At 39.7% G+C, this 25,222-nt stretch overlaps 1 protein-coding gene across 7 annotated transcripts in view; it reads left to right on the top strand.

Moving 5' to 3' along the window:
• The window catches only part of MYRIP (myosin VIIA and Rab interacting protein), a 210,634-nt gene that overhangs the window by 161,718 nt on the left and 23,694 nt on the right, over positions 1–25,222 (top strand). For 5 of the 7 annotated variants that reach the window (XM_059847958.1, XM_059847957.1, XM_059847952.1 and 2 more), the window contains 4 exons: positions 11,463–11,640; positions 12,526–12,621; positions 16,090–16,739; positions 24,254–24,493. In XM_059847958.1, coding sequence (XP_059703941.1) covers positions 11,463–11,640; positions 12,526–12,621; positions 16,090–16,739; positions 24,254–24,493 — 1,164 coding nt within the window. The remainder of the gene's footprint in view (positions 1–11,462; positions 11,641–12,525; positions 12,622–16,089; positions 16,740–24,253; positions 24,494–25,222) is intronic. The other 2 variants (XM_059847977.1, XM_059847969.1) reach the window with 1 other exon arrangement.

Raw genomic sequence — 25,222 nt, forward strand, 5'->3', positions numbered from 1 at the left:
AAGATAGTTGCACCTGTGTTAGGCTGTTAGGTAGCACAATTAAAGTCACTGGAAAGTCTACTGAAAGGCAGTTTGTGCAGAGTGAATGCAGAGCACTTACAGCCTGCTTGATTCTCATCAACAGTGCTGAAACATCTCAAATTCCTTTTCTGAGCTTGCTTTCCTTTCCACTTTGTTTTCATTCAGTGACGGATGGGAAGCATGCATCTGTCAGATTTGCAGGACTAAACCACATCACCTTCTCTTCTGTATATTGTGTGACAAAGTTATCTTTTCTGCCAAAAGAACTGCAATTTTTTTTTCTTTCCATAACAAAACCTGGCTTCTACAGAAGCTGGCAGAGAGGCCCTATGCCCATTCCAGGCAAAGCTCCTTACTGCCTCCCAGGAACTCTTGAGTCCAAGTGTGTAACAGCAAATCTTCTTGAATTCCACTACAATAAGTTAAGTTTTCGTAGTTCCTAACTGATGACATTAAGTTGACAAAGAAACTCCAAACTCTTGATTTCTGTATATACATCCTAATATTGATCTGTGTGTGATGACTTAATTTAGGCAGAGATCTGCCTGTAATGATAAAAACATTTTAATATTAGTACACACCACAGCTAACAAGGGGTCTGCTGCAACAGATTTATTAGCACAGGTGTTCCTAGTGTAACCAAGGTTTTTGTGGACAGACACAGTAGCCACAACAATCCAAAGGGAGGGAAGAAGAAAAATAAGTTTTCCTTTTTTTTTTTTCTATCAAAGCTATCCAAGGAGACTATTACTGTGACAGAGTTAGGTACGTGAACCTGTTTCCCAGTAAAGGTTATTTAACTAGAACTTCCCCTGTTCAAGTATTTCTTTGTTATACAGGCTAACAAATTAGCCAAGGCAGGATAGATTAAATCAAAGGAAAGAAGAAACATGATTAACAGAAAGACAGGAATGCAGAGGTAAGGGAGGTAGGCTGATGCATTGTTCACAGGGGTTTTAGGATGAGGGAAGAGACAAGAATCTTGACTCCATGTTTCAGAAGGCTTGGTTTATTATTTTATGATATATATTATATTAAAACTATACTAAAAGAATAGAAGAACGGATTTCATCAGAAGGCTTAGCTAAGAATAGAAAAGGAATGAATAACAAAGGCTTGTGTCTGACCAAGACAGTCTGGACACGTGGACTGTGATTGGCCATTAATTAGAAACAACCAGATGAGACCAATCACAGATCCACCTGTTGCATTCCACAGCAGCAGATAATTATTGTTTACACTTTGTTCTTGAGGCCTCTCAGCTTCTCAGGAGGGAAAAATCCTAAGGAAAGGATTTTTCATAGAACATGTCGGTGACAGTAGGCAAATCTTAAGGCAGTCAGAATTTCATAATTTAAAACTGAAAATTTATCTTAGAGGAATGTTTTTGGCTTCTGTGCAGAAGATAATATATATGCTTTTGCTAGTGCAATGAAAATAACAATATAAAACACACGACAATTGCATGGTGTAACAGTGGCCTTTAGAAACCCATGTTTATTGTTGCATTGCTTTTTATTACCAAAGTCACTTCTTACAGAGTTAGCGGGTACTGTAATAAACACAGATATCACCTTGTGGTTTCACCTGCCAGGAAATTTTTCTTTTTATCACAGCTATTTGTTTACAGCTCATCTGTGAGAGACAGCTGCTCACTTTGAGAATTTAAAAAGGTTTATTAAATCTTAGAAAAATACAACAAAGGACTACATAAGGACAAAGCTACAGTGCTGGGAACTGCCCCTTATGCATACCACATGGCTGGTTCATCTTCAAGATGGATGCTCAGTCTTTTATGCCCCTGGGGGTTGCATCAGCCAGCCCTGGCCCTCCCAAAGTCTGTCAGTCAGCTCCTCTTTGCCATTTATCGGTGGAAGCTGCTTTCTTATAACTTGATTGGAAGTCAGGTGTTGCCATGTCGCAACTGCCCCATGCAAGGGGCACATGTGCAGCCTTCTTTTTACCTGGTCCTAGACAACAATACAGGGGGGGAAAAGGGAGCTATGGGGAGAACAGAGGACATCTAAACTACAGTAACATAACTATACATCACTAAAGCTTTTCTTAATATTCACACAATAGTTATCTTTTAATTGCAAGAGCCAATCAATTCATTATCCATCTATAACATCATCCATATCAGCCAGAAACTTCCAGTGGTCTCTATAAGCCTATGTAAGCCTCTATGCTCATCCAAAACCACTTGCTTTGAAAAAGTGATTAAATAAGTTAAAGTTCCTCACTTTCCCCTTGTAAACTATAGTATTGATTGTTTAACTGCAGTAGTATGGTGTGCTAGTAGCTATAGACATTCTCTTCTCCTTTTTTTTCCCCTCTTAGATTTCTTTGAGAAACTTCGCCCAGGCTAAAAATAGTGAAACAAGGCTGAATATTTTATTTCCTCATCTCATAAAAAGAGATGGATGGCACCATCTGTTTCTCATTACCAATAAGCAAAGGCTGTGCAGTGTTGGGATAGGACGAGTCCAGAGCAATGGGTGGATGCTTCTCTGGTCTCTCAGTCCAGTTCATCACTGCCAGCCAGAGAGCAAGCAACCAGTTGGCAAATTGTATCCCATTTAAACATTGATGGAGTGAAGGCACCCTGGTGTGTTTTAAGTGCTGTATTAGTGGTCTTTATTTTACAGCATAAAGATTGCATATATAAACAGAAGCTCATCCATAATTTATAGTATATAAAACAGCTAGGGATATAGGGAAAAGGAGGATTTCATTAAATACACATTATGATGCATCTCAGGGGAAGCAGAAGTATACTGGTTAAGCTAATTTTAAGGTCCACAGTGTACTGCAAGTTGTTTATTTTTTCTTCCTTTTTTCTTTTCCCCCTCCATTTGATTTGTTTTAAAGAAAAGGAAGGTTCCACAAGCTTGAGGTTTAGCGCTGTTTTGGAAATCCCTGGAGGTTTTGCAGGTGCTCTGTACCTTTTAAGGTTTGTCTCAAACAAAAGTGCTTGAAGGAAACCTTTTTGAGGAGGAATTCTGTTTAGCAGTCATGCAACATAGTGGGAGAGCAATTTCAGATGAGTGAGGCATAGCACTGTAGCTGACATCAGTTCCTACCTGTTGATGACTACATCAGAAACATCACATTTATGTCTAATAAATAAATGTGTCATGTCAGAGGGAAGATGGAGCTTTTAACTTTTATGCAGGAGCTGGCATCAGAAGGTTGCATGGCATTTATTGCTGGGACATACTTCCAGTGAGGCAGTTTGCATTTCCAGTGTGCATTTATCCAGAAGCCAATCCGCTGAATCCCAATGGGTTATTTGCTGTATTGTTTCCTTTGAAAGAAGCCAACTGCAGCACAATCTTCTTTGCACAGAATGGGAAAGAACAGTGCATTTTGAGATGGAAAAGCACTTGGTGCTCTAAAAATAATGTGTCTTTTTCATTAATGTTTTTTATTTGAAGATCCAACCTTCTCTAAATGCTTTCCAGGTATCAGATAATACTGGCGTCTGCTGACTCCACAGGTGACAGACTCTGTGACATTGTAATCTCGCTGGAAAAGCAATCTGGGTTTCAGATTAAGAAGGCTTTTTCCATGGTAATCTGGTTGACTTCCCTCCTTCTTATACTGCAGAAGGATAGGATACAACTAGTCTGTGATTCTGACTCAGCAACTAGTGCCAGATTTTAAGGCTCAGGTCACTAAATAATCAGTGCAAGGCTAAACATGACAGCATTGTCCTTTTAAAGTTGTTTGTGTAGCTTGAGTTTTTAATTTTTCTTGAGATGTATCTCTAGCATAAGATTGCTGATTTTTGGTTTCACAGTGCTATCCATGCACTTGACAAACTTCCAAGACAGTTTTGGATGCTGGGTACATGATCGAGCCCATGCAGGCCTACATTCAGCTGCATTGCGCTTACTGTCAGACAGCCAAGATAGGTTTTAAGGCATGAAAGGGAATAGGAGAAAGGACAGAGAAGGGTGGTAATTGTATAATGTAATTTTCCAAATAATTAAGCTCATATGTTCTTTTAGCTTCATTTGTTTTAAAGATGCAATCATAATACATTCCTGGGTTTCACAGAATTTTCAGGTCTAACTTAAAACCTGTGATGCTCAGAGCTGGGCTGCCTGACCAACCTTACTTTATTTTTAGATTAAATCAGGGTGTATATTGCCAGAGGAAGAAGTAAATAAACACAGAACACTTAAGGCTTCCTCTGGTGTTTGAGTAGGACATGCAGTGATTCTCTCTGGTGGGCGACTGCTGTGCTGAGCGCAGCTTTGTAGATGAGGGTCAGAACAGGACATGAAAGGTTGTGCAGGGAACTGAGACACCTAGAGATGGATAAAAAAAGAATAATGTGTTTAGTGAAGAGTATTCACTTAAAAAAGAGGTGTGTTTATGTGTAAGGCTGCAGTTAGACCTGAAACATGGGTGCCAACTCACCTCCTTCCCATACCTTCTTATGTTCAAGCACTCTTCCAGAGAGATGTGCTAGTAGCAAAGCAAAATCCTCCTGTTCTATACCAGAAGCAGGGATGTGGCTTTTGCTGTTCCTGTTTCTCTTCTGCAAGTAAAATGGCGATACTGTCACCACTGGATGCTAACTGAGCTCTCGGTGTCTTCAAACTGTGAAGTGTCTTCCCTGTTTGTTCTTAGCTTCATTTAGGTTTTTTCAGGACATGTCATACAACATTCAAAGTGTGGGAGGAGGGAAAAAGAATGGGCTCTGGGTGAACATGTGAGGAGCAGTAATGGCTAAATGCACAAGGGTACCTTGTAAAGGCATTACATGGATTACAGTTGTATTGGTATTATCTAGCCTCTGTTCCACAAACTTAAATAGATTTGCTCACATAAATTCATTACATTAATCAAACTATGATATTTTGTGCTCCTAGCACTTCCCTAAATTGTTAACCTCAGAAGTACAATAAAGGGATGTTTACACTCGTATTCTGAGATCAGTTTGAAAGATCCATTATTACTAGCCTACAAATTCTTGCAAACAAAGCAGTAGCACTTTCACATGTGGGCCAGCTTTTTTTTCCTTTTTAATTTTATGCTATAGGTGGTGGTGTGGACCTACTGGCATGCCTACCAGCAATGGGTTGGTTGAGGAACCTCTTGTCTCTCTCCCTTACAACCCTGCTCTCCATTTGGTTAATCCAGGTCAGCTAATCCGAACTGAACCAAAATAAATGTGCACCCAAATGTGGCTCTACACATTACTAAACAGCTGTGCATTCGTCCTGCTGACAGACCCATTTCTAATCATTATTTTTGTAGTCTTTTTAAAGGAAGAGTTCTTTTAAGGGAATCAGATGTCTAAGAGGCCAGTAGAAGGATGGAAACAATCAGTTGCAGCCAGGATATGTCTGTCACTAGTGAACAAAAAGCCAGCTTGGGCAGACCCTTGAAGGACATATGTTCTAAGCCTTTTGCAGGAGAGGGACCAGTCATCTTTGCTTTCTCCCAGCCTGCTGTTCAAGGGTTTGCCCTGATGGCTGGGATATCCACAAGGGGTGGATAGGAGGGAATTTTCTTTCTATTGAATGTGAAAATCTGCCTGTTCTTGCCCTTTTTTAGAAGGTTGTTAACAGATCCTTTTCCACATACAAGATTAACTAAGGAACAGATGCTCAAAACCCTTGGTATTTCACTCCCACTGCTAGATGTCTGGACTGCATACATTTGAGCAGAGCAAAAATCACTTCCAGGATAAATAGGCTGTGGCAGAGTGGCATCATTTGCAAGCTCATACTGTCTCCTTCCTGGTGTGGGAGTTTTCTTACCAAAGGATGCATAAGCTGTTAATGCTTAGGGATTGCTACTGTATTTGCTACCAGACCTACTGGTTCTGTCTGTGCGTTGATTATATTCACAGAGCACAGCTGAGAAGGGGATTTGCTGCACCACCGGCAGGCATAGCTGCAGAATATGCAAGGAAGGAGAGGGGATCAATAAGGTTGCATTTAAGTCATCTAAGTTTATGTGTCAGTTCTAGGTTGATTGCCTGTAAAAACAAGGTAGTCCTCAAAGCCCACTCAGGTCAGAGCTTGCCCAGCACAGGATTCTGCTGCCCAAATCCTGAGGTACCTCCCTCAGCATGGGTGTTGAGGTCCTTGTGCCTGCAAGGGCTCCTACTGTGGTGACCCTGCAGCTGCCCTATGGCACCCAGGGTTCCCAGTCCCTCCTGGACCTGGGAGAGTCCTTGATCTATTCCAAATAATTGCAGAATAAATTACTGTTTCACTGTGTATACCAGAGTGAAGCATACTGTAAGGGTGGAAACAAGGTGAAATAGGAGGGGAGTGGGGGCAAAACATGCATGATCCAGTTTTAAAGTCCCATCAGATACTTTTGGGACCTATTTTGAATTACCATTTTGGCTTTTCTTTAGGAGAAAGAGGAATTCTTTTTCATCTTTTGGTGAAAACCCAAACTTTTTCATCTTTTATTGCAAATTCTTCATGTTGTCTCTATAAACAATATGCATAGATATGAGGCAGTTGTTCAAGGTAAAGAATCTATAGATTATCAACATTAGACTCAGTATTCTTTATAATGGTTTATAAAGTCTTCTTGCTTTTGGGTATTTCTTTTGCTTTTATTTATTCATTATTCAGAAGAGTGAGCTCATAAATTGTTACTGATAGAAAATGGAACATTTATATTTATTAAGTAATGGAAGATGGGATTTTTTTTATTCATTCCTTCCTTCTTTAATCTTCAAAAACCACTTTTTCTATTTAAAAATTTTTTTATCGAAGGCCATCAATGAATAAGATGATTCCTTTTAGTTCTAGTTCAGTGAAAAATGAAGGCTGAGTTCTCTCCATCCAGACATTATAAACTATGCAACAGAAATCCATGAAGAGGAATTAAAAAAAAAAGGTTAGTAATGTGTCTGTCATTGAAACAAATATGTCACAGGAGGTGCCACTAGGCAGGGTTTGGCCGGGAACTCATCTGACTCAAGTGTCTAGAGATGCATGTCAATACCCCAACTGTATTTTGTGAGCTGTGCTGCACTGCCCAGCTATCAGGTGTGTGCAGAGCACAGCAAATGATCTGTGCGGCTGCAGTGCCATCTGCTGATGCTCCAGTTTGCTGCAGAAACCAGCCATGTCTGACTGCAAACATACAGGGCAGCTTTGTCATTTATAACACATAAACCCACCTAAAGTAGCACTTGGTGGATGGGTTGGGGTTTTTGTTTGATGAGGAAGCAGAACTTCTGGCTAGGAAATGCACCAAGTATCTTTAGCTCCTTTCTTGACATCTCATGTCTTTATAAACCAAAACCAAAGTTCATACATTCCTGCCTTATTTTGAAAATTGTATCTAGACTTCTGTATTTTTTTTTTTTTTTGGACACTTTTGGTTTTTCTGCCCTGAGATCTTGATGCAGTCCAAGCATGTAGGGAGTTGATAAAGCTTGAGGGACATGGTTCCTTCATTTGGTCAGTAAAAATCCTTTGTTCCAAAGCATACTAATCCAAGAGCCTATCAGGGTACCCAGCCTTACCTCTAGTACCTCCATGCATCCATTCGCAGGGAAACCACATGGAGCACCAGCCCCCAGGCAGGCTTCTCAAGCCTGTTCCCTTATTTTCAGTATTTTGCTTCCCATACAAATGTCCCCAAGGGAAAGACATCCCCTATGGCTCTACAGATGTGCTGTTACCTCTGTGAAGAACAGAGGCACTGATGCAGCACAGTAATGTGCAGGTCAGTGCAGCAGTGAAGTCACCCACAGGGAAGGAGGATGTAGCCCATCCTGCAGCTGTAGGGCTGGGGACTTAGTGGTGCTGGCTGAGTTTAAGTTGATGCAAGTGTGCCAGCCAGGATGAGGGCTTTTGCTGTGATGCCTTGCACTAAATAACTAACTTTCTAGTTTGCTCTTGATTTGTAAAAACAACAAAAAGAGGTCTTTAGGTCGTTTGCATTTCAGATAGAGTCATGACTTGGGCTGCTAATTGATTGGAGATAAACTTGTACACAAACATTTGCTTTTGTGCTCTGAAAAATACAGTCAATTTAGACTGGTTTGTTCTCATGCCAGGATGTGCTTCTGTCCTGTTCCTACACCAAGCTTGGCTATTGGCACTCCTTTTTTGTGTCATTATCAGTGCTGCCAGTGATTTGAGCTGCTCAGGGACGAATGTTTTTGTTTTCTTTCCAGCCCTGCTTGTCTGAGTAAAACACAATTCTATTATCTCTCCCTCCATCCCTATCTAAAACTAACTTTCAGAACAAGAAATAGCCTAATCCTCTACTTTTATGTATTCTTCTGAATTGGAGCTTATTAGAACATTGCTATTTCTTGATCATTTCAATCTCTCCAGATACAAGAACTACAGAGACCTGCAAATGTAGTAGTGAAGAGTGCAAGTTCAACAGCGTGTCCCTTTTTCAGGGTCTAAATGTAGGGGTGCAGCCAAGCTATTTTATCATGCTATTACTTTTTTCTCCTTGAGCCTTCTGTGACATTGAACCATCCTCAGTGAGAAGAGGTAGTACATCTAGCAGAGCAGTCCAAGACAGATTTTATCAAAAATTCACACAAAGTGTAGAAAAATAATGAGGATGGCCTCAAGCTAAGCTTTGGAGGCACCACAAGCCTTTAGCCCTGGCTGTATTTCAGCTGGATTTTCTGGGAAAATTTCCTAGCAGTAGTTCCTGCCTAATACAAATTTCCTGCTCCACAGAGACCTTGCAAAGTGTGGAGAGAAGCCTCCCTCTGATCTGACCCAAAGGTTTTAGCCACACAACTTTAAAAAATCAGCTTTTTGCTAGATAAGCTTGTTTGGTTGAGCTTATTTCAGATCCTAGTCTACTACACCCCATGGGACTGTGTCCACTTTCTTTTCTGTGTTTTCTTGTTTTTCAGTTCGTTTCATCCTTCAGGCTGTTCATCTTCTCCTTTTTAAATCCTTCAAGCTGTTGTGTCTCTCCTTGTCCCTCTCAAAGCTTATCTCCTCTATAGTGTGGATGCACCTGAGCTGGATTTAAATTGCTGAGGCACCGCTGGCCACAGCTTTGCTGCCAAAGCATCAGCCTGGGGGCAAGAGTGCCCAGCTCCTTCCGGAGGTTTTGCAGGTTTTGCCAGCAGCTTAACCCTGGCAAGTTCTGCCTTGTCAGGATTAAGCTGCTGGCAGGTCTTAGGTGAGTTGAGAGCAAAGAGCAGATGCTGCCATCACTACGATGGCATGACTTTACTGCTATGTTTATGAAACAGTGAGAAGGCTCACAAGAAGCTGCCATTTAAACAAATCAGGAAAGCTGTCAAACATAAAGATGGCTCTCATTATTGGAGTCTTCAGTTATCGTTTTACAGACTAAAGTTCTTCCTGGTATTCTTCTTAAAGATCCAGTTCTTTGAGTAATAATGGAAAATAAATACTACTGATTGAACTGTAGGCTATTCCTTCTTCTGGGTCTTCAGCATCTCTTATCTCTTGTGTTTGCTATATGTACGTGGAAGAAGAATGTGCCCTGAGAGAATATTCATGGACAGCCACAACAACTTGCTGCTTCCAGTGTATAACAACTTTACAAAAGGTTTCAAAAGATGCAGCAGACACCAGACGTAATTTATTGAAAGCGTGGCAAGTTTGGTAGTTCTAGCTTTACAATGAAGTGAAGTGAACCACAGCACAGTTAAAACTCAGCACAGTTCAAATGGCAGATCTGTAGCAGACTTGTTTATATTGTCCACATATCCTGCCAGGATGAAATCAAAGTTCATGAGTAAATTCCCTATAGTGAAACAATTTATGTACCTGTATGCATTGCATTAAATTATTTTATTTTATTACTTTTTCATGGTTAAGAAGGATTCAGATTATCTTGATCAGTGAAAGATCTAGTTCAAGGTTTGGAACAGACTAAATATACACTTGAATATGGCTGACTTGGAAAAGTGATGCACCTGAAAGATTCCCTGTAGTAAAATTACTTCAAACCTGTTGTGAATAGTTTATATCACTAAATTTGAAAGGAAACACTCCAATGCATCATATTAGGAGCTGTGTCTTTGTATGGAAAAGATTAACAAAGTTGTAGTCATAGAAAATATAAAAATATCTAGTGCAGTAATTTTGGCTTTTCTTCATCAATTCAGAAGCCAAACTAAACCCTTGTGCTTAATTGAGTTTCCTTTTACTGCTGAGCCAAGGATACAGGAAGATTTGCAGTTAATTAAATCTTCTGGCATGGTACATAGGTCCCACAGAGGAGCATTTCAGATGAGAGGAGGTGCAGCCAGAAAGTGGTATAAGTGTGGCTTTCAAGCCAGCAGGACTCCCAGCAATGCTCGTACTGTCCTGGGAATTGAAGGGACTTGAAAACAGCTGAAAGTCAAGTTCTCCTTTACCTCACCTGCACCAGTACAAAGCAGACCTCTGACACAGGCAAAGACTTGCCCTTTTGAGAGTAACAGATTAAGTTAATTATTTGTAATTTGAACATCACTAAAAATGTACAAAGATTTGAGAGTGCCAACGTGGCTTGTGCAAAGCAGCTGAGCCACTTGAAAACCTGGCATATATGGACTTCTACTGACTCTGCTGGGAAGGCAGCTTGACTCAAGCTCTGAAAGCCTTGTTTCTACAACTACATATGTGATTTGATATATCTATTTTCAGTAAAGCAAGTGTGAGTTCTACTGAAATCAGCAAGACACTGACAGGATTCAAAGCTTTTTTAAAACAGGCCAAATTTAAACTGTCTGACTTCTTTGTTCCTTGGTCAAAACTAAAATGTCTGATCTGTTTATGTGGAACTAAAGGCAGGTCCCTTCCCCCTGAGTAGCAGTCAGGCTGATTACCAATTAGAACAGTATTTTATCTTATTATGCCTTGAAATGTGACCCTCCTAGAACTAAACAGATGTGCAATTGTAGGGTAAGTTGGGTTCATTAGTAAGATGGAACAAAACTGCTCAGAATATTGGGTGTTATGTATGTATGTCCTAGCAAACAGAATTCTGCATTAAAATCAGTTGAGTTACATATCTGTTTCTGGGGAACAGGCTGTTTGTTTGCTTTTTTTAAATTTTTTAACTTCTGCAAATTGTTACACCAGATGGCCTGTTGAGCCAACAATAGATCATCATGTCTCACCACAATGGGATCCCTTTCTGTCTAGCTTGAGTCAAAGCAGTTCAATATCAGTCCTCACCAAGCACATTCCCAGCTACTTCACCCTAATTATTTCTCTCCATCTGTTCCATGGTAGTATAAACAATTTCCTGCCTCTTTGCATAGCATCAGAAATGCACATAAATAAGCAATCTAATGCTGAATTCTTCTGAATACATTAAATCCCATTTGTGATGTTAGCAGATATTACTGCTAACACTTCCATGGGTAACTGAATACTAATTATGGTAAAGAGTTGAACAATTAACTTCTTCTGGTTTTAAATTTCACTCTCTGATTTTTAATCCCACAGAGGTCTCAGTCTGCATTCTCCCTGGCTAGTGAAGATATGGCCAGTAAAGGACAAGACCCTGCATCATCTGTGGCCGAGGCTCTTGGGAGGCAGCAAAAGGGACAGCCCAGGAAGCAGAAGGAACGCAAGCGCTCTGCTTTACCCAGCTGGAAGAGTGTAGACAGGCTAAATGAAACAAGTAAATATTTCTAGTACGAATAAGATTCTTTTTTTGGTTCTCACTCACGTGTGGAATAAATACAACTTAAAGCAAGGACCTTCTCTAGGGCATTTCTGCTGACCTTTGTGCTTTCAGAGGTCGCATGTAAAATGTATATTTGATGTTGCTGTGTCACAATTTCATTAGCCTATGTCATTGCTTATCTTAACTTTTTTTAAAAATTATTCAAAATTTGGGTCTTTGTGAAATTGATTTTGGACTCCTACAAAATTTAGACAACTAGTTTGGATACATTTTAGGGCATCTAAGACACAAGAGCTCAAGGGTCCTTCTTTGTCATTGTTCTCCAGCTGAAGGAGTTTGCATCCCATTGTATCCCCTCCATGACACAGGGTAACTGTTCACAAGGTTATGTGGTGAGCCAGTCATTAAAATAATTCACATTTAGAATTCCTCCTTACAACTTTATTTTCAACCCTGATGAATTCACAAATGCAGTGTTCTGTGCAGCCCTACTCACCTGACCTTCCAGACTAGTCTGAGGAAGCTGTATGTGTAGGAACTTCCCAGACCAGCAGCTTCCCTGGATCTGACCGCTGTCATCATGCATTAGGTATGGATGTAAATATGGATGATAGAAAGTGAGCAGCTTTCCAAGTCAGCTCCATTCCTGCCTGAATCAGTACCCTGGGGTAGAATGCAATTCTCTGCTTACTTCTAGATGACATAAAGACAGGTTGTAACTGTAGAAGATATCAATGTATATAAGTATCTGAAAGGGGGTCAAAGGATGGATCCAGGCTCTTCTCAGTGGTGCCAAGCAATAGGACAAGAGACAACAGGCAGAAACTGATGCACAGAAAGTTCCACCTGGATATGAGAAAGAACTTCTTCACTATGCAGGTGACCAAGCGCTGGAGCAGGTTGCCCAGAGATGCTGTGGAGTCCCCTTCTCTGAAGATATTCAAGAACCTGGATGCAATCCTGTGCCATGTGCAGGTTGGTTGGACCAGCTGACCCACTGTGGTCCCTTCCAACCTAACCCTTTCTGTGCTTCTTCAGTTTTGGCTCCTGCTCTTGGGGTGTTCCCATTTCCATTGCCTCTCTTGTTCTGGCTGAAGCATTTGTGAGGCCACAAAAGTGTAGCAGCAAGCAACTCCTTCACCATAGTGTGGGTTAGTTTTTACCCCTACAGTTGCACAAAGGGAAGAGAACTGAACTTATTACAGCAGCATTCCCTGGCTCCAAGTGTTGTCATCCCATGGCAGAATCTGCCTGTGCTTGCTTCTTCTCTTGTAGCAGCTGTAGAACCCATCTGACCCCTGTAGCACACTGGTTCATGAAGCTGAACAAGCAGAAAACTTCTTTTGTGGGGTGAGTTCACTGGTGATGTCGCTCCCACAGCTGCCTCACTAGGCACTGGCAAGCACAAGCAGTTACAGTGTGTGTTTAGGTTTGGTGGCAGCCAGGGACCAGAGCTGCCATGTGTTCAATTTGTTTACCTGTAATGCCAGTTGATAACTGGGGAGACTGAAATTTAGACAGTTTCAGTACTTCTCCTCCCCCGTGAAAGAAATTAATATTAAAGTAGCACTAAAATCTAACTTAATCAAGTATGCCTTACTCTGTGAATTTCTTAACCAATCCACTGTCAGAAGTGTTTTTCTCCTGGGCATTTTAGTGTTAGGCCTATTTTCAATAAAGGAGTTAATTCGCTCCTTAAATTTAAGCACCCACTTGAATCCCGTTGCATCCAACTGTTGAGAAATTTAGTATTTAACAATTGCTTAACCACAGCAGAAGCAAATTGACCCATTTTCTTTTCGGGTGCTCTACGGAGAGGAGTTGTTCTGCTTCTTTCATCTAAAAACCACATTTGTGATGAAATTGTTGTGCCTATTGAGCTAATAGTAAATAGCTGACTGTGCTAATATCTGTAAATATGGTCTCACCTATGCAGTAATAAGCAGCTTTGTATTATGATACAGAAAACAAGAGAAATCTCAACAAAGAGTTTGGTGTGGTAACTTCAATGGGATTTTTAGGCATGTAGCCAAAAAGTAGTTCACAATTCATTTTGGTTACAGTTCATGTTGTATTAAATGGTGACTCAAGAGCCTTTATCAGTAGTCTTACAATGAAACTTCCTAAATCGTTTTTTCCTTTTCACATGAATGAATTATAGCTTATGCCCAAAGAATTGTGTGAAAAATACATTCTTTCAAGTAAGCGACTTCATTTTGGAAAACCAGGAAGGGAGAATTGTGTGAAAAATACATTCTTTCAAGTAAGTGACTTCATTTTAGAAAATCAGGAAGGGAGCACTTGACATAGTAGAATAAAAGCGGGATAAAGCTGAGTCAGCTTTCTGAATATAGAGGTCTCAGTTGCTTTCTACCCTGTTTGTCCACTAAGATGTAATCAACTAGTTATCCTATCGTTTCTTCAGTTAATTGAGGTTGGTAGACTGATTCTCAAGTGGTGTTGTTAAATAGAATGAGGGGGTATGGTTTGGGGGAGAAAAAAGTTTTGTGGCTCCCCATTACATTTGTGTGATGTGGAGCAGCTGAATTCAGTTCGTGTTGGAGATTTATATCCTGCAGAGCTGGTGGCTTTGTTTGAAGGAATGATGTTTTAAGGAAAGTTCTTTCTCTCAGGAGAACCCTATACTTAGATTAGTTAGTATAGTTAAGAAAAGTAAACAAGCAGAAGTTTCTTGTGCTTGATAGCTTGTTTGGGGTTTTTTTCTCCAAAATCAGGGGTTACTATAAAGAATTGTTAGTTCTTCTTACACACCCGACTTCAGTTATATCCTTGCTTGGTCACTGCTACAAGAGAACTACTATTATTTTGAGATCCTGTTAAACAGGAGTAAGAATTGTATTTTCTCAAATTCTCTGAATTGACTTAAAACTTAGGAAGTGAAAACAAGCCAAAAGGATTCAAATGAGTAAGAAATGCAAAAGTTGTCATAAAACTCTCATAGCTCTTAAGTTTAATTACCATTTAATTTTTGTTTTGTTTTTTGTTTTTTGTGGGGGTACTTTGGTGGTGATAGTCCACCTCAGACTTTTTTTTTAAACTAAACACAGCTTACTGCATACTAATGTTCTTTATGAACAGTTCCAGGGAAAAAGTAATCTTCTTTTCATCCTAGTATTTGTAACCATCTAATGCAAAATACCTAATTATATTCAACAACAGACCCAGATATTACTGTGTCCATTTGAAAATAATGATGTTCTGGTTACATTATGAGAAAACTAGTGGTTTATATTAAGTATTTCTATAGATTTCTGTAAATAAAATTTTGAATCCATGGGAGGAATTCTTAAGTCTGAAAAGTTCATTAAATAAATAAATAAGTAAATCCATGGCATTATATATTTTTCAAATGCTGCAGAAGAGAGAGTCATCACACATCCATGTTTCCCAAGACGGGAATTTTCAATTTTGATTGGAAAATAAATTTAAATTTAGAAGAAAATCAATTCTTGGACATATGAGAGTTAGAGAGCACTTTCTGAGCATATTTGTTACTTTTTTTGGTTTTTATGTTGGAGTTGTAAAACATACTCTGAAAATGTGGAAGGATACAAGAGCAGCAGTGCTTGTGTCAGACAGAATCAGCTCATTTAGTATTTAGTCTGGTATACAACAACACCAGCCATAAGCAAGAGTCTAGGAGAGATTAGGACAAAGCAGGTATTTTTCATACTGTCTTTGAGTAGGCTCTGAGTCTCTTGAACTGTCAATTTAATTACTATCTCAGCTATTTCTGTATTCAGTAAATTTTAGTGGATTTCTCCTCCTGTTCATAGCCATCTCTGTTTTATCACAGATAATTTCAAGCGTCCAGAACAAACCTTAGGCAAGAAGCTCCATAGGTCTGGTATCCATTGCATCACACTACTTTCTTTCATTTGTTTAAAACCTTGATTTCTCTATCTTCACTTCATACCCTCTAGTAGTTAGGTTGGAAGAGATTCCCCCATCTCTTTTAGCATGTATTCTCTCAGTCTTCTGTCTTCCAGATGGCAAAGTTCTGGCTTACTTAATTGTTCCTTGAATGGACACCATTTCAGAACCTGGCACAATCTCTGTTGCTCTTCTCTGATTCTTTTTCCATCTTTCCTTTTCACTGTGGGGGCCAGAGTTGCACACCAGAATGAAGGACATTTGCAAAACTCAGGATTTATGCATGCCTGTGTGCTTATTTTCCATCAGTCTTTCCTAATCATTCTTTTAGAAAAAAACTTTGGTCCAAGTACTCTCCCATTTTAGTCATCACCGTGACTTAAAGTGGTGGCTTCTAAGTAATAGGGCAGCTTGGCTCTCAACATGGGAGAGTTCACATGGCAGCAGCACTTGCATTTGTTTGTTGGCTTTGTTGACACTTTCAGTCTGTGGGAAGTGAAAGCAGCCATTCACGGTGCGATCACAGTTGTTCTCGTTTCTTTTCCATAGGTCCGCCTTCTGTTTTCCAAAGCACCGATGGAAACTGGGTGGCTTTGCAGAATGTCACCCTGCCTCGTCCTCGAATGCTCGCCAAACCAAAGAGTCAGGTGTTCAAAGCTTTGGAGAACGAGTCCAGCATCGTGTCTGCCTATGATGAGATGGGCTCGGACAGCGAGGATGACTATGACTGGAACGTGGCCTTGAACAAGCTGCGGCGGAGACCCCGGCAATTGCCAGATGACTTCTATTACTCCAACTCCCAGTATGGCACTGAGTGGGTTTATGGCAATGATCAGTATCAGGCAGTGACCTCCCCCTCCTCTGGGTTATACACCAACACTGAGACACTGTTCTCCGATTCGGAAACATCTTCAGTAAACTCTTCCCAGGAAGCTAAAGGACCTAGCAAACTTCTCTGGTTGCAAAGCAGAACTCAAAGTGATATGCCCAGGATGGAAAAGAAGCACTTCCATGGAGAGCTAGATGTAAATTTCAATCCACAGGCAACTAGCTTGGAGTATTCAGACAGCAGTGAGACTGAAGGAGTCCATTATGATTTAGAAAAGAGATCAAGAAGGTGGAAGAAGAACAAAGCTGTTTCTGAAGACTTGTGTGAAGAAAAGAATCAGGCAAAAGCCAACAAGATGAATTTAAGTCAGGTAATTGTGTTTGAGCTTACCAAATGCATTCTCAAAAAGAGCTGGGCAAAACTAATTAAGCCGTGCTGGCAATATCATGTGAATCATGAGTGGGAGGTGGAGTGTTCTTGCAAGCTTTATCTTCCTTATGTCTCCTAAGTAAGAAGAAAAAGCAGGGTGTTAGACAGGCTTTACCTTTTTCTCAAATAGGCCACTTTCATCCAATCAAAGACATTGTTAATGTTGTAAAATACAATGCTCTTAAGGAAAGAGCTCTCAGGATTTGTCAACAGCTGAGAAATGTTAATTAATCTCTTGTTTTGTTGCACTGGGTTTTTTTTTAACTTCTGTTTTCTTGTTGTAAGAAATAACTCATATGCCTGGGAATCTGCTCTGCAGTGTCTACAAATAATCTGGTAAGGAATAAAGCTAATGAGCAGCAGAAATTCAAAAAGGGCTTTTTGTGAAATCCAGTCCAAGTGATGTCTGTTTTTAATTGGTCATCTTAAGATGAGTTCTGATGTGTTAGGGTGAGTGTTTGCAAACTACTTCCATTTAAATAATTTGTCAGTTTATTAAGAAAACAAACGAAACCCAAAGAAACAGGCAAAAAAACCCAGACTGTACTATCTCAAACTCAAAAAAATTGTTCATACAGCTTGAAGACAGCAAACATTTATTTTCAATTACAGGTTATAACCAGAAAGCCAAATCACCTCTATTTAGAGTTTGTCCACACCTGGGACTGATGTTAAGGGATCCATTTGTTCCCCAAAATTTTGTTAGCAGTGCAAGCACACAAGCTCAGGAGAACATTGACCCCTTGTCCATTTTTATTTCCAACATCCTACCCCTCTTAAATCCTGAAGATGCATCATTGCTGCAGCAGAGTAATAATAAGCCTGAAGCAAGGAGCTGAGGGCTGGCTTCTCCCTGTGCCTCTGTTTATGAGCAGCCTGATTCAGTCTTAAAGCTATCTGACCAAATTTAGGATGCCTGGAACAGTTTTTCTTTCCTTCTGCTAATAGCCTGTATTTCCTATAGAAAAACATCAGTACAGCTGCTTGTGAGTCAGTATTAGGATTCTAGGATTTCAACAGGGCTTTAATGCTGGATTTCATTAATTCTGGACCCATTCCATCTGCTTTTAGGACAGAGTCTGGGTGTTCAGGGTGTTCTGTACTGATTCATTTATACTCATGTCCTCATATGTTTAAAATCAACAGTTCTCAAAGGGAAGTATGATGTAATATAATGTGATCTGATGACACATCAGTGGCCATTATTGACTTCTTAGAATATCAAGCAGAATTACAAGGCTTCACTGGGACTGCACAAAGAATTATATTTTGTACACAGACTTCTGCATTTAGCTTTATGGCTTTGTTTTTTTTTTCTTTCGTGACTTCTGTGTGTGTGTATTCATATTGTGACTTCCTAGGCACAATACACAATATGCAGAGCATGGAAGATCAGAGCTCACAGAGAAAGTCCTGGAGACATAATAGAATCATAGACTCATTTAGATTGGAAACACTTTTAAGATCATCAAGTCCAGCTGTTAACCCTGCACTGCAGAGTTGACCACTAAACATTGTCCCCAAGTGCCACAACTACAGGTCTTTTAAATACCTCCAGGGATGGTGAATCAACTATTTCCCTGGGGCAGCCTGTTCCAGTGCTGGATAATCCTTTCTGCAAATAAATTTTTCATAATATCCAATCTAACCCCCAGCCCGCTCGTCCAGGTGAGCTCAGAAAGGCAAGGTGCTTCCCAAATATCTGTGTTGGCATCCTTTAGCATCTTAGTGTGTGCTTCAAAGTGCAAGCTGGTGTGGAAAATTATATTCTTCTTTCCCAAGTCTGTTGTGAGTTGCTTTGTATGTTGTAACCTCTCTGATGTACTGAAAGTGCAAGATTCAGGATTCTAACCCACTCTGCCCTTCATTTTACCCTTGAGGCTAAAAGAGGCTGTTCCTGCTCCCCTGCTTCCTCAGCCTCAGTGGGGCTAGCAGAGGCACAGTGCCTCCAGATCATGCCACTGTTTTCAAAGCAATGAAATTCTGACTAGGGAGTTTATGTAAGGGTGGGTTTGCATGTGTTTAGTTTGTGTTTGGACATACTCACACACACACAGAGGTGGCTGATTTGACAGCTGGTGCTCACATTTGTAGAACTTTTACTCCAGCTTCTGGCAAACAAGCACTGCTGGCACCAGGAATGGACTGCCTACCACAGTTTAGACCAAGAATGTTGCATGGTTGAACAATTCTAGGAAGCAAGTAAAATTGTCATGTGTGTCAGGATCCTGATTTAATGTATGAAAATGAATTAGCCAGACATCATTTACAGTGCTCAGGTAAATGAGATTAAAGGGATGTCAGAGTTTCATATATTCCCCAGAATTATATATTGATCTTGGGAAAATGATTGATTTGAGGCTGCACCAGGGAGAGCCCTACATATAAACAGTTCTACAAAATTATAATGTAGGTGAGTGAAGAGCTGCAGTCAGCATAGACTTAAGAAAGATTGACTGCAGGGTCTTAAACCAGGCATAGCTTTTCACATGATGAGATTATGCAGAATTTGCAGAGACCATACAAACTCTTCAAAACTCTTGTTGAACCAAGATATTAGACAGTGAATAACTGATTATTTGTCAATTGCAGTAAAAAAACACTTTTTCAGTACTTCAGTGCATTGGAATATAATCTTATTTTACTGCATTGTAATAGTAAGATGATAATTTGTTAACCATTATGTTTTCATCAACATTGTAGAACAGAATTTCAGTTTATCGGTTTAAAAGTTGGGGTTTCATTTTTAATTTTCAAATGTGAAGGTTGCTTAATTGTTTTTTACTCTCCAGGTTTCTCAGTGAGATGAAAACAAGCCCTTTTTTTTCTTTGCTCTGAGTCTAGAGAGTTGTAAGCAGTTATGTTCTGGAAAAACTGTAGTCAGTTCATAACTGAATTTCAATTTAAAATCAGGTGGTATTTTTTGATCAGGATCCAGTTCCTAGAGTGGGATAATGTTGTGGCATTTTTTTAAAAATATATTTTAGACACAGCAGTGGAATAAAGACTTTGTGACTGAGAGAGAATGTTTTGTTTAAAGTCTTCAGTGACTTAGAAGGGGAAACCTGAGAACCAAGATGTGCTGTATCTGTGGATTTTTTGCTTAATGAAAAGTAAAAGAACAAGCTCCTTTACTGAGCTGTCTGCCATAAACACAGTCATGAAGCAAGAAATGAAAACTGTCCTGATAAAACCAAAGTCCTGCTATAAATATTATCTGATTGCTTATGTACCACAAAAGACATATTTCTGTGAGAACTGAACTGGAAAGTGCAACCTTGCTTTTAATGATTAATTTTCAAATGGTAACTTTTTACAAAAAATGGACACTTAAGCCATCAGTCATTATCTGCTTTTATTAGTAGTAATTGTAATAATAGTTGATGCAATTAGTAATAATAATATTGATATATTGACTCTCATTATCTTTTTGAGAGAAGGATATGACTGTTGCTTAATGTAGGTGAAGTTCTTATGTTTCTGATGCAGAGTGGAGGGGCTTAATTGCTTTGAGTGAAAGAAGTGCCCTCATTATAAGTTAGCTTCTTTGATCAGGAGACCCCATCTGTTAATTACAGCCCTCCTGCCCTGCAGCCAGGTAAGGGTTGAGCACTGTCAGGCTGCCTGCTCCCACGGGATGGCGCTTGGGATGTATTCTTTGAGAACAGCTCCCTGAAGTCACTCTGGCTCTTGATGAGAAACTGCCTGCAAACCTCACAATTTGTGTATTCTAAAAATTTTACTTTCCTTTTTTTGTGGTTTTCTATATGAAGGAACTTTCTCACAGGAATTTATAGTTTAACATAGAATTTGTTCTGCAACATCTTTTTTTGTATTTCGTTTCCATCCACTCTGATTACATTGAGTTATCAGTGCTTTGTGTGCAAGGATTTGGACAGTGTTTATGAGTAAAGGTGTGTTTGTTGTTTTCATTGTCTCCTAAAAGAGTTATGCTGGCATAGAAGCACTTGATTTTGTTTTAGTGAAACATGAACTGGGTTCATGGCTGTGTCAGTCTGCCAGGCCCTTACAGAAACTCAGTTTTCAGATAAAGTGGTAGCCCTTTATTCTTGTTTGCAGTTATTAGCATTGTGTATTGCTGATAGATGCAAATGGGAATTCACACAATGATTTGTGTAATGGCACAAAAATGTTATTAAACTTACCAGAAAGAGTGAAAACATGAACAGTAAAGAATAACAAATTTTAATGCAGCATCTATTCAATAATAATAATAGTACCATTCAATTTATTGATTTTTTTTTTTTCGTGGCTGCTAATGCATTTTTTAACTTGTCAGTCCATGAAAGAGGTATTATCTCCTCACAAATAGTTTGCTGCCACTATCTGAGAAGCCCAACACACAAGTCAAGCAGCCTTCTATTAACAGAAACCACAAAGTGCAGCAGTGTAAGGTACCATTATCTCTGCATGTGCACAGGAATTAACAGCTCTAGCTAATATAGATAATCCACCCACTCATTTAAAGGAGGCTGGAAAGCTAAAAAAGGGGTTACAGACATATCTGAGCCCAGCTGTAATGCAGTCAATACTCTCAAGAAACAATATGTATTCAAAACACAGATTTAGCTAATGCAGAATGAGACCCTGGAGTTGCCAGGGCTCCTCATGACTTTCATCTGTGCTGGCAGACCTAGCAAAAAGATCTTTAAGTTGCTGCCATGTGTGATTCTATGAAGCCTGGTATTTTTTTGGGATCGAGAGGAGTTGTCATATTGCTGTTGTCAATACAGATTCTTTAGATTAACAAGTGGTGCTTCCCATGGGTGTATCTGTGCATTGCTACTCCAATAAAGCTGCTAAGCAGTTAAAGCTAAGCAGATCTATTTGAGAAGCCCCCAGAGGACTGATGCAAGTCCTGCTGCACAGTGAAGTCTGTCAGTACAGAAGTGGGGAGGAAGTGAGGGAAAATCGATGCCTCTGGACTGCCGGCCTCCCTCACTGCTCCGCTAGATTTTATATACATATCTGTGAGCTCATTTAAACAAGGATACTAAATTCTTGTCTTTACAAGCTTGATCTGATCATAAGTCTGCATAGAATGAGATTTTCTTCTTTTCCCTGCAGACTTGATCTCAAGGTAAACCATGTTCAGTCTTCATCAACACTGCTAGAATAAGCCCACACCCCTAGTGCAGAGCTGTAATCCTAAGCCAGGTTTTGGTAGATGAGAGCAGTACCAATTTTTGGAGGTACCAATTAAATAAATGGAGGTAATTCAAGTAAAGAGGGATTCCACTAATTAGCTTGGACTAGATACCTAGCTGTAAATAGCTCAGGTTTAATGAGCTGTATCTTCACTAAAGTGTAGTCTCATAAAATACAAGTGTACAGTTTAGCTGGGCTTTCTATCCTGTATATCACATGAATTCTGATTGTTTCTTTCCTGGGTACAAATTGATGGACTGATTGATTCAGCAACAGATTTCAGGGTTGGCTTTATGGTTTTTTATAGTTTAGTGACTTGTGAGTATTGGTCATTGGCAGATTGTTAGTTGGGATATAATGCTGATATTTGTAGTGGGTTGTGGAGTGATGTGCAAGAAATGTCTGAAGAAAACTTCTCTTGCAATTTGAGGAAACATTGTTACGGTAGAGATTTTTAATTTAAGAGGTGAAATACACCAGTCTTTTGCATGTATATAAGAGAGTGTCATATTATAAAACTGAAGTGAGACCACACTGGCTTGAAATCTTGGTTTTGATCATTGAACAGCTTTTTAGCAGAAAAAGCTTTTTATTTTGCAGAAGCTGATTGTTACGGAAAAGAGTTTCAGCATAAACTCATGGTTCCCCTTCTACTGTAGCTCTCAAATTTCTGTTGTTCCTTCAAATCCTGATTTTCTAAAAGGGTCTTCTGCATCCTGAAGGTGAACTATAAAGGAATAATTCAGTTGTGCAATTGATTGAATTGCAAATAACTGCCGACAAAAATTGTCCAGAACATTGTGACAGTGCTGAACACTCCAGTATAGTTTACTGCATGAAAGATGAGAACTGACATTATGAACCCAATGTGTCAATCCATGAAAAGCAGTTTGGTGGGTAGGGTTTTTGAGGGAGTGGGCAGAGTTAACATTTCCTGTGAAAACTGGAGGTCATTGGTTCATCCCTGAACAGTGCTGCTCTTGTTTATGTATTTCAAAATGAATGGAAGGCAGAACACAGATTTTAGTCTTTCCAGCAGTGTCTGGTCTTGTCGCAGTATGAGAACCTAAGGCAGATAGGAATAATTTCCTCTCTGAGAATTGCTCCAAATCATCCTCCTTGGCCTGCTGAGATGTGCCTACCACTCTGGTCCCAGGCTGAATTCTTCATAGCCACCTTCTGGGTGGTTTTGCACAATCATGTTCCATTTCAAAACACCTGTCACTTTTAAACCTACCTAATGCCATCTTATTTCGTGAACTTGGCTGAAGCACCAAACAAGCTAATGATTCAAAACTTCCAGCACTCAGCAGGGAGAACATTTCCAGAAGGCAGCAAATGCTATTGGTGGAACAGGTTGCTCTGGGAAGTGCCTGTCTCTCTCCAGGGACTGTAGTGCAAATCAGGGCAAATTGGGTCCTGATCAGACAGCACAGATCCAGAAAATGAATTGATACATACCTGGGGATTCGTTTTTAGAACAACTATGAGATATTCTCAGAATTTGTCAGCAAGGGCTAACAAAACTATCCCCCTTTCCACCTTATTATATGCTGGGCAAAGATTTTGCTTTTCTTCTCTTCAGCTTCCAAAAGGACTTGTGGCTGAGTCTGTAGCACCCACTGTTTTTAACTGATCCTTTAAGTGTTTCCCAGCTTTAAGGATCCAAGACTCAAAACAGAAGGTGCTCCTGAAGACTGAACTTGTTGCACAGAGGTTGGCATTTGGAAAAAAATATCATCTCTGTATAGGATTTACCTATGCAAATAATCACTGGGAAAGCTGACAGTTTAAGCCACATCATGTAACAAAAGAGGAGTTTTTCAAAACTTGTTTCCAGCAGTCTTGAAGAGTAACATGGATAATGCCCAAGACCAAGCAGTCAGGGAGTGCAAGCACAGCTTTCAGCTGAAAGCTGGACAAAACTGCCAGGTTACAGGTTATTTCATTCCCACACCACACTTTTATCTGCACTGTGCCTGCAAGGGATGGCAGTGCTGGAAATGGGAAATGCAGGCATGGATTATTACTTGCATACAGATACATAATGATTTTCATAGTTCCTTTTTAGATAACATGAAAGTTAGAAGGAATGATTAATATAATCCAGCAAGGGTTGGTTTACTGGCATTCCTTTTTTATCAGAATGCTTAGTGTGCTTTCTTTCTAGCTTCCCTGCAGAGTGATCGTACCCCTATTTTCTAGAAAGCTAGAAAAATATAACTAGAACTTTTTCTTTCTATGCCTACACAGGAATTTATATGGCTTTTTCTCATGTCTTTGTAGGATTTTGATGATTTATCAGAAACAGATATAAGCAATGAGGATCAGCACCATGATGTCAAGCCTGAACTTATGGAGGATGAGCTTAAATCCAGGTTATTTCAGCTTGCTGCTAAAATGAGTGACAAGGAAACATCATCTGGTGAAGAACAAGAGTCAGAACCTGGAGTAGATCTGGAAAACCAGAAGGAGAGTTTGTCCTCGGAGGAAAATGGCAGAAGTATCCAGGAAGAGTTAAAGAAGGTAAGTGGTAGTTAGAAAGAAGTAGGAATAGTACTCTAAGAGTTAGAATGCCAAAAGAGAAAATTTTGGCTAGAAAACTGAACACAGTTGCTTAAAAAAAACCTGAAGTCCTTTATACTGGTCTGAGCCGGAACCTCTTGTGCAGATAAAAGTTAAGATGTGTTTTCCTCTCTGTGAGGAACAGAAAGCTGACAGCATCATTTCCAAGCAGGGAATTTAGCCTGTGCAACAAAACTGTAAACTGGGTGATATTAATGGAATTATGTCAGTTTATACTGACTGAAAGTCGACACACTTTTTGATTTAAAAAACATACCCAGTTTTTCTTTTTTTGTCCTTGCTAACTAGTTTAAGTGGTTTTTTCCATCCTTTTAGTTGCTCTTCTCTTTGTAGAATTATCTAGTTCATGCTGATGGCATAGAGTCTTCTTTTGCATCTCTATAAAGCTGTTTAGTATTTCTTTAAACTTTCCAACCTTCTTACCCTGTAGGCTAATAGGCTTCTGAGAGTAGTAACATTTTCTAATGAAACTGAAATTTAGTGTCAGTTCTGATAGTGCCGAGATCCTTCATTTGTGCCATTTCACCCTTACAATGAAATACCAGATTTAAGTGTCACTCACAGGATTTACCGCCTCCTCTCTTCACTTTCTACCTCTGAATTTCTCTTCAGATCATGTGGTTTGCTTGAATTTAGTGCTAGAGCAGCCCAGTGCTGCCTCTTGCCAGT

Source organism: Haemorhous mexicanus, chromosome 1 (genome assembly GCF_027477595.1).
Source record: "Haemorhous mexicanus isolate bHaeMex1 chromosome 1, bHaeMex1.pri, whole genome shotgun sequence".
NCBI classification, from domain to species: domain Eukaryota; kingdom Metazoa; phylum Chordata; class Aves; order Passeriformes; family Fringillidae; genus Haemorhous; species Haemorhous mexicanus.